This window comes from Bidens hawaiensis, unplaced genomic scaffold (genome assembly GCF_021521415.1).
Source record: "Bidens hawaiensis isolate Kalapana, Puna unplaced genomic scaffold, B.hawaiensis_p1.1 tig00016667_1, whole genome shotgun sequence".
Lineage (NCBI taxonomy): Eukaryota > Viridiplantae > Streptophyta > Magnoliopsida > Asterales > Asteraceae > Bidens > Bidens hawaiensis.
In genome coordinates this window covers 118,793-129,224 of record NW_027492526.1, presented here as the reverse complement: position 1 = coordinate 129,224, position 10,432 = coordinate 118,793, and the positions used below count along the sequence as shown (strand labels likewise).

General features: G+C 35.7%; 1 protein-coding gene and 1 pseudogene across 1 annotated transcript; one reads left to right on the top strand and one right to left on the bottom strand.

Annotated features, from left to right (window-relative positions):
* Positions 1-225: 225 nt before the first annotated feature.
* On the top strand, positions 226-522 carry LOC143551831 (ras-related protein RABA1g pseudogene; annotated as a pseudogene).
* Positions 523-830: 308 nt separating this feature from the next.
* On the bottom strand, positions 831-3,359 carry LOC143551829 (uncharacterized). Its single transcript, XM_077042175.1, has 7 exons — positions 3,226-3,359; positions 2,370-2,409; positions 2,203-2,277; positions 2,034-2,117; positions 1,905-1,939; positions 1,418-1,503; positions 831-1,133 (listed from the first exon to the last, which is right to left on the bottom strand). Exons 1-7 carry the CDS (start codon positions 3,357-3,359, stop codon positions 958-960), a joined length of 630 nt encoding a protein of 209 aa, XP_076898290.1. The 3' UTR covers positions 831-957.
* Positions 3,360-10,432: the final 7,073 nt, after the last annotated feature.

Below are 10,432 nucleotides of genomic sequence, written 5' to 3'. Positions count from 1 at the left end.
AATAAAAAACATATAAAAAGATGCATAAATTCCAACCAAAATATGCATTGATCAAACCAATTCACATACAAAACATAGTTTTTAAGCAAAAAACATCAACCATAGTTAAAACCAATTCACATACAAAACATACTTCAACCATACATCACAAGGCACGTAACATTTGAAAACGTTGAAAGATGGCTTAAAGAGCTTCGGGACCACACAGATCACAACATTGTGATCATGCTCGTGGAGAACAAAGCGGACCTTCGACACCTACGTGCCATTCAAACAGAAGATGCAAAGATGTTTGTGCAGAAAGAGAACAACTTTTTCATGGAAACATCAGCACTCGAATCGATAAACGTTGAGAACGCTTTCACCGAAGTGTTGACTCGGATTTATCATGTCGTGAGCAAACGGGTGCTCGACGTCAGTAATGATTCTACGGTACCATCAAAAGGCAAAACAATTGATGTTGGAGGGAAAGATGATGTACCTACTGTCAATAAAAATAATGCAGGGTGTTGCTCTAGCTAATGTTCAAGGTTGAATAATATATGTTTGTACATTTATAAATATGTAAGATGTTTTCATTTATTAAAACATACAGAAAAAGAACATTAAAACTTGAGAAAATTTTGGCAAAAAATAACCAGAGTTAACAAGAGACCAAAACCAATCAATGATTTATGCAAAGTTGCTTTTAAGATAATTTAAATGATAAAAACATAGATACCCCAACAATAGGCATGTATTGCTTTACTAAGTAATATAAACGTTAGCACTTTAGTTTGTTCAACTTTTTATGTACAATAAAGTATGTTTTATACTTCTATCTAGTTCCAAATAGGTAGCATCATTAACCAAAATCATACATTCATACTATCTGAAAAGTAGACCAGTGTACAATATAGTTTTTATTTAACATAGTTGCTATTTATAACTTCTAAAATAGTGTTTTGTGTCAAGTTGTCAACCTAACCAAATCATGAACAAGACTAAAAAAACCGTTTTGATGGAAACCATCGTTGACCCGTTACCAAACCCAGCTTTTAAAAAACAAAAAGAACTTTGAACATTACCAGCCTTCTCTTCTTCTCGCTTCTTAGCAGCTTCTGCCCTTTGTTGTCGGATAAGAGCCAAACGCTCTGGCAAATACAATACACGAATCAAAGTCACCATTTGAATATATATAGATGAAATAAAAAATCAATAAAAGAGCTAAATTATAAGTCACATTTATTGGAATATATATATATATATATATATATATATATATATATATATATATATTGGCCATAGTAGCATTAGAAATTAGTAAAATTATCAAGTTTTTTTCCAAAAAAATATACATATATAAATGCTATATGAATTTCATGTGCATATTTTGCACAACAATTATATAATTTCAAATAAATATCAGAATGCTCACCCAAATTCTTTCTTGCTTGTTCTGTTTTACCCTGTTCTTGCAACTTCATATACCTTTCATGAGCCCTCTGTTTCGCAATTTCTTCACTGCAACATAAAATTAAACACGTGATTTAAATGCATTTGCGCTTCCTCGTTTTTCATGAGCATCCGGTGATATTATAATTATATGCTTACTTAAACCAATAGCAAAACAAACAGGTAAGAAAAAGTAACAAGTGAATTGATTGAAACTTGAAAGTTGTTGAAACTACTCAAATGCGTATAATATCATAAATCCCTTTGTTTGTGAAAATTAGATCATTACTTTTCTAAAATAGCTTTTGTGATGATATTTAATACATGGAGTCCTCAAGTGGTTCAGAGAAAAGCTGGCATGTTTTGCCCAAACCCAGTTCAAGCAAAACATATTCAATACTTGTGGCTTCCTTAAAACACCAAAGTGGATACAAAAGAAATAAAAATAAAAAAAGAAAGAATTTACTAACCGTTCACGTCTAGATAGCTCAGTTGTTTTATCCAGCTAAACAGCAAGAGCAATCATTAGCCAATCCAAATTAGTAACAAAAAAAACAAAATACATATTCAATAATGATTTTATACATATAATAACTTACATCAGCATCTTTTGCTTTCAAGGTCTTGGGCCTAGCCATATTTGGGTTCTCAATTTCAATAACACCTTGGGTTCCTTTCTTCCTCTAAAATAACAATAAATAAAACAAATCAAGTATATGAGCAAACATTATATTGATAAAGATTTACAAAAAGTCAAACTTGACTAACGTCAGATTCTTCATCCGATGACTCCTCAGATTCTTCATCAGATCTTTCCTCCTCAAATTCAACCTCAGCTTCTTCCTGGTAAAACATATAATAAATACTAATTAGCCCTACCTACTTTAAGCTTTTTGGAACATTAATAACCGTTACAAATTAACCTCCATATTTACCTTTTTGAACGTGCTGTGGGCGAGAAGAAGTACCCGGCAACTGCAACCACCAAGAAAAAAACAAAACAAAATTAATTATCGCGCTAAAGAATTATCAAATTTCAACCGTTACAACAAAAAGATATATTTAACAAGAAAGGTTCATTGATCATGCACAAGGTCAAAACTCAATAGCATGGTTGTAAAAATCCCGACTAGGCGCCTATTAATCCCCGATTAATAACTGGTCCCCACCCTACTAATTAATTTTGGTCTAATCAGTCTAACGGCCAACCAAACTCGGAATAAATCAGACTTGGTCGGCGTTTTCTGGCCTGATTCCAACCAAAATCAGCGGTTTCCAGAGATATTCCACCCCACCGCCCAACTAGTGACTACCACAACCTTGCTCGATAGTCAACACTCATCTGGCATATTGAGAATCTTTTAAAACATTGCTCCTTTGTTGCATACTAATTTTATATTAACATTAATTAATAAGTTAATACATAAAGCAGCAGCTCCTCTGTTTAACATGTAGTGAATTAAACCCATATTAATCAAACAGATTCACATCTTCAAACTGATTATTCCAATGACCATCACATATAATCATCAATTTGAAATCACAATCTTAAATTAACCAATCACAAGACCTAACTTCAGCTAAAACCCCAAATTGAACCCTAAATCAGCGTAAGACGGATCCACTCATGAATTGCAAACTTACATACATCAGATATGAATCGAATAACAATCAATCAACAATAGAAACGAATATTAATGGTAATAAAAGCAGGAGTGTATTGAATTGACATACGCGTCTCTTCGGGAGTGGAGAATTGACGGCGGCCGGTAGGCTTGCCCTTAAACTTGCCTCTTCCCATCCTCCCAATTCGATCTGCAACAAGAGATTGATTTGAGGGTTTTGAAATTTGGGATTTGTTCTTCAAGAGGAAAGAAAAACCCTAGTTGTGTTGTAGAAAGAATGAGAACTCCTGCTTGTTTCATGTTTAGGAATCAAAACCCTAGAAATCAAAATCAAATGGTTGCAAACTTGAATTGAAAATATATTACAGATTATGGATAGTTTGAATCCGTTGAAGATAAAGCAATCGTTACCAGTGGTTTTGTTGGTCCGGTGAAACGCGGCAAGCTCAGATGGCAGGGAGAGGCGTGAGGCTGAGAAATGAAATCAGAGAAATCCATTTTTCCACTTTTTGTAGAGAAACAAAATCAGAGAAATGGAAATGGTTTATTTCCATTTCTCACCTCTTTCTTTCATAAACAAACAAGAGAATTCTTTCCAATTCCATTTCTCACCCTTCAATTCCCTCTACCAAACACCCCCTAAGGTTCACTCAAGAAAGCTAGATCACCTCTCGGTCTCACTAACAAATCCAAACCTACACTTAGTTGATTTTAAGAACTAACCGAGAAACGAATTGCTAAAGTGTTCTAATGTCGACTCTCCTCTCGGTTTCACTGACACCCTACACTAATGGAGACGAATACTACGCAACCAAGGATAGAGGAACAATTTAGTTTAACTTAAACTAGGTCAACTAATCGCTCACAAACCTAAACCCGACAAGAACCGAACCCGCTCTCGCGCGATCCTAATCCTAAAAAGTAATAACTATGAGACGACCCTACTTGCTATCACCTCTCGGTCTCTAAGAAGGTTCCTAACCACTGATTTTAACTAATCAAGATACCCAACTTAAACCTACGGTTGTACACCCCGCAAACAATCTCTAAACACAAACTAAAGAGTTCAAACAAGCTAAAATCAACCAAAACCGATTCAATCAATCAAAGCAAGAGGTAATTGAGTATAATTAATCAAAACACAGCCAATAAACACAACCTATTTCAATGTGTAACCAAACTTTTCATTAACAATTCAAGTCATGATGATCAACAATCCAAATTACTTACTAAAACCTAACAATATTCATCTAACCTGGGTAGAACTAACTAGTTTACCCTAACATTAGTTTTGGACAGCAGCTAATACTTAAGTTAAACATCATAAACATCAACATAAACATAATTAAACTCATTCAAGATTCAATAACAATCAAAAACAAGTCAATCTTCACTTTACTTACAAAACAATTCAAAGTAAAAGATCAAAGTAACTAGTTATGAAACTTGAGTATAAGAACAAAGTTTATAAGAGTTATACTTAAGTATATGGCTGAGTTTATGGTTTCTTAAAGTCCCTAGCTGCTGTATACAACTGTCCTTGGTCTTCGTTCTCTTCTTCTAGCCGTCACCTAGCTGCCACCTAGCTTTTTTCTTCCTTTTCTTTGTTGCTGCCACTGGTCCGATCGGAAATGTGGGCAGGAGTTAGGGTTTTCTTTTTTTTTATTAAATTAATATATTATGCATGTAAGGCTTGAAACTTGTGGGCTTGGGTCGGGCCTTGAGTTGTAGTTTTCAAAGTTTCTCAAAAAGACCCCTAGAGTCTCCAAACTTTACTCTTTTCTTCCTTAAAACTCAAAAACTACAAGTAATCATCCATCTTTGTAAAATCAAGCAAAAACAAGCTATAACTCTTATTAATTAAACTATTAAGCAATTAAAATATGATAAAATGGTACGAAAAGTAAGTGTTTTTTACAACACATCAGCTATGTTTCATGCTTTGCCCCTACCCATCAGATGGACATACTTTTTAGTCTGATTCACTTATACGAGAATCAAACGGCGGCTGATCGTCTGGCTCAAGAATAGATGATGACAAATCAACGTTGTCTGATAAGGTACGTATCATATTTTCAAAAGGAAACAAAAGTGCTGCGTGAGATTGTGGCGGCTCATGGGGTGAAGATCAAGGAGCAGGAAGATCTCATTCTTTAGCTAACATGTAAGGATGATGCGTTAAAGAAGTTGAAGAATGATGATGATGAAAAGGATCCCAATGCTCCAAGTGCTGGTGGAAGTGAGCCGAAACAAGCTCACGGCTCATCATCTGGGGCTGGTACTAGTGGTGGTGGTGGTGGTGGTGAAGGCAATGACCGACATATAGTTGTCTATCAGGACTCGAAAAATGTTCAACCTATAAAGTCGATCAAAGCCAACACTATACTATTTATGGATTTTAAAAAGGGGGTGGTGATAAGAACTGCCAACGCGAATGATATCGAAGAAGGAAAATTCGTCGATCATGCCATAACTCGAGAACAGATTTCACTATTATTAGGGCTGAACGATGAAGAGTTGGACGCGTAGGAGGCTGAGGAAAATGTGGAAGTCGTTAATGATGATGAGGTGTTGCTGGATGCGAGTATTTCACACGGGAATACGTAGTTTATATATGAAGACGAGGAGATCAAGATGGAAGATGTCACAACAGAGGAATATCTGGATCTGTATCATCGTTCAAACGTTGATCAGGGTGTTCCCACATTAACTGACGATTATGTTAAAGCTGCTGAAGATCATCTGGAGAAGACTACAAAGAAGAAAGAAAAGATGCCTAAAAGAGAATCTGATCCATCTGAAGCTGACATCTTAGGCTGGTTCAAGAATCGTAGCAAAAGAGCTCGTAATATTATTGAAGCTTACAGGTACATCGATCGAGAACAACAACTGGATGCTGCTGCACGAGCCAAAGCAAATCAAAAGACTACATTTAAAGTTGTGCAAAACAATTAAAGGTGATATTGTTTCTTGGTTGTATGAATCTGAATTGAAAGTGTGTATTATTAAGTGGGAGAACGACGTTCAGTATTTTCAATACATCATTGACGTTCTCGCACTGCTGAGGTGGGATGTGCGAACACTCGCCAATAGGCCGTTTATTAATCGTGGTGGAGATCGATTATCAAAATGATTTCACCAACATCTACTCTTCGAGGTCAACCATGGATTTAAATTCTTTAAGCCACAAGTCCCAACCCATAAGTATGTTGACGAAATTGATCCTCGTACGGGTTGGAGGAAACTTGTACTTAAAGTTAAACCGCCTAAGACCATGAAACGTGTAGCGGTGAAGACTTTTCCGCAGAGTCTTCACCTATCGTTCAATCAATGGTAGTATGATAATCGGACAGGCGAGGAGGTCATTGTGCTGGGAAAGGGATTGAAGACCAGCTTCATATGAGTCATCGATCTGATGTGGCTCGTTAATTTATCTTAGACAATGCGTTGTGCGTGTGTGCCTTGCGTTCGGGATTCATAGTTGTCGAGATTGGAAGACGAGGAGATTCAAGTAATTTAAAGACAAAGCGCTCAAGACGAGGGGTTGTTTGTTAGTGCATGGTTTTGTCGTCTCGAGTCTTTTAATAGTCATTTGTAATTTATTATTATTTTAATGTAAAAGGGCGTTTAAGTAATTATAACCCATTCGTTATGTAAGGCTCATTCGTTAAGGATGTTTAAAGAATGATCCCATTCGTTGTTAATTATGGTTCATTCGTTAAGGATGTTTAACAAATGAACCTTAATCGTTATATGTAAATGTCCATTCGTTAAGGATGTTTAACGAAAAGAACTTAGCCGTTATATATTAGATCCATTCGTCATTGAATGTTGACGAATGGGGATAGAGAACGAGTCATTCGCTATACCATATTGATAACGTATGTAAGGAACACGAATGGAGGCCATTCTTTACGGGATGTGTAACGAATGGCATCTCATCTTCTATATAAGGCTGTTCATGCCTTAAGTAATTTAAGTGTTGATTTGTAGTATATTATCACTCTACCAAATTACTCTCTCAATACTTCAACTAATATTATTGATCATAACCTAGCACATAAGGTATATCACATAACTAGATCCTAGATCTAATCAATATAATGAATTCATATTGATCGAAGCTCATAAACTAGTGTTCAACAAGCTGATACCAATTGTAAAAACGCTATACGAGCCAAGATCTAGCCGCTAACACGATACATCAATACGACACCAATATGTTCTACTCGTTACGTTAATGGTGGAATACATACATTATGGTGAATAACTTATGTCTAGAGAGAATCTGGCATGCTAACAACATGAAAATAACTTAGGCACGGATCTCATATAAATTATGAACAGCAGCAGCCTATTTATAGGCCATCAGCTCCCATTCGTTAAGTTGGTCTTATTCGTTATATTGTAGTAACGAATGAGATACCATTCGTTATACCTCCATAACGAATGGGTAATAACTTAACGAATAAGCCATCATTCGTTATGCCTTCATAACTAATGGTCCTCCATTCGCTATACAATCCATAGAGAATGGGCTGGTATTAACTTAACGAATAGCCTAGCAAACTAACGAATGGACCCATTCGCTATACAATCCATAGCGAATGGCCATTTTACATTAAATATACAAACTAGACTATCTATAACTTATTCGATTGGCTACGGACACCAAGACTCCCCCTTTTCCGTAGCTATCGAATACTTTAACTGCAAATCATCAGTCACAAATCATGCACTAACAGATTCCCCCTTGACTGATGATTCTCAGGCTTGTGCAAACGGACAAATCTTTAAGTCTTCTCAGCAAACCAATAACTTGTAGCCTCTCATATCATATCTCCTCCTCAAAGTGAGCAACTCTTGGAGATCATCCCGATCATCCACTGGCGTATGATATAGTTTAATCTTTCAACAATCAGCAACAATTCATCAGCTATTTGTCAGCACCGGTAAAGAAAGACATATCTTTACGCTTAACCTCGTCACATATCTTCATGAACAACCAGATCATTCAACATCTTTCACTTCGGTTTTCCCTCTCTTGATAACGTGTATCCTAAATATACTCTTTGAAGCTCTTCTACATCCCATTCGCAAAGATGCACTAATGTTTGGGCATATGATTCAGAGTTCCAACCTTTATTAATAGACCCTGAATGATCAAATTCTTCAATCCAATGACAAGACTCGTATATTCTTCAGTAAGATAAACCCGTTCGAGAATCGTCCCCCTCAACAGAAGTAATGCGTCGTATACTCATAGCAACATAGTCAGAATCAAATTCCCTCAGAAAGAAGTTAACGAACAGACACCTAGTCAGGTTTCAATCCCAAACAAACCAATTAGCAATCAAAGAACAATTGCAGTCTTGAACTCAGTCAAATGTAGCTTTGCAATATTAAATTACCACCCGAATTGCAGTAAATTTTCAAGAAACCCTTGCAAAGGTAGGAAGATAAATGCTAAATAAACTCTATGAAATTTTATATCCCCATTTTCTTGACAAAATTAGCAAGGTCTTGAGCATTCTTCACAAATCTCAAACAAACTCCTCCTTAAATTACTTGTGGTCTCCCCCTCAGCCAGTCGAAACGCGTAAAAATTCAGCCGGAAAAATATCACGAAAATTTGAGAGAAGAGTACCCAATACATTAGAAATATCCCAGAAATGTTTCATTTAAGAAATTTTTTCTAACCCGATGACGAATGAGCTCAAAGAACGAATGAGGCTTTATTCGTCATTCCATACGTTCTCCTGATCACATTCGTTAATCAGTCTACTCATTCGTTACCCTTGAACGAATAGACCACATTCGTTATAAATAACATCCACAATCGTTATAACCATACACATTCGTTAGAATAGTTACACGAACGACCTCATACGTTAAGAAATCTACATTCGCATGATCCAGTAATGAATGAGGTCCATTCGTTATAGACTAGCTATTCGTTAAGGTATAAGCCCATTCGTTATGGAAGCATAACGAATGAGATTAAGTTAACGTATGCGAAGCCATTCGTGAAAAGGATCACCCCATTCGTTAGCATTATATAACGAATGGGGTCCATGCCTATAAATAGGCTTATCGTATTCATTGAATGGATGAGAGATCTATGCCTAAGTTATTTTCATGTTGTTATCATGATGGATTCTCTCTAGACATAAGTTATTCACCATAATGTATGTATTCCACCATTAATGTAATGAATAGTATTTAACATATTTGTATCGTATTAGCGGCTAGATCTTGGCTCGTACAACGTTTTTACAGTTTCATTAACTCTTAGTGTTTCAACATTCATGTCAGTTTTTCACAACAACTATAAAAATGGAATCAATAGATGTGATGCTTTAACATAAACTTTAGTGTTTTAGTTTGTTATTATTGTTGATCTTTATGTTATAGGGTGGATAGGAAAATGATGAAATTGTTGAGGAGGAAGCTGCACGTGAGGAATTGGAAGAGGCTAGTGTTTGATTGGTATTTGGAGTTCTTGATGCAGTACATGTAATTAATTGATATAACCATTTATATGTTTTCATAGGCCCGTAAAAGTGTTGGCAGGACTATGCCTTTCTCAATATATGAAACTCATAGTTCGCCAATATTAAGTCAACCGAGAACATATTTATATTAAAGTGGTTGGAGTGTTTTTTTTACTTTATTTCATATTAAACAGAGTAACTGGGCTTAGGTGATGATTTACACACAAGCGAACATGACAAAATTGTAGTAGCTCCTGTCCTTGTTTGTGTTAGCTAGATTATCAGCTTAGGTGGGAGTGGGAGATGTAGAAGTTGAGGGTGGTAAGTAGAATGAGTACCAGTGTGATACAACAGATTCTCAAGTAAAAGAGTTTGATTTTAAGGAAACTTGATAAGTATCTTTGTCTTCTATGATCAAATTTGAGCCTTCTTTTTTAAGATGTTTGGCACCATAACTAACAATTTTTATTATAACTAATGATAGTGATCTAGAACTCATATATCTTACTGATGGTGCCAGTAAAGGAGTAATGCATACCTTGCAAAGGAATAACCGTAAGTTTTCATTTATTAACCCAAATTATCATTTCGTTTAGTGGGCCCGTATTTTATCCTTAAATTACAGTTCCCATTGCCAAATTATAGCGGGCCCGTATTTTATCATTTATTAACCCAAATTATCATTTCGTTTACACCCTACCACTCTTACCTGTATGCTCATTGTTTTAACCATCTTAGCATAATTCTATTAGGTCTCAATAATCGTTCTTCAGAAGATATTATCTCAAGTTTTCTCACTCATTGATGTACAGGTAACGATTTTGTTCATGTCAAACTCCTTATCTCATTTCTAAACTAACATTCTTGCTTTTGTGTCAA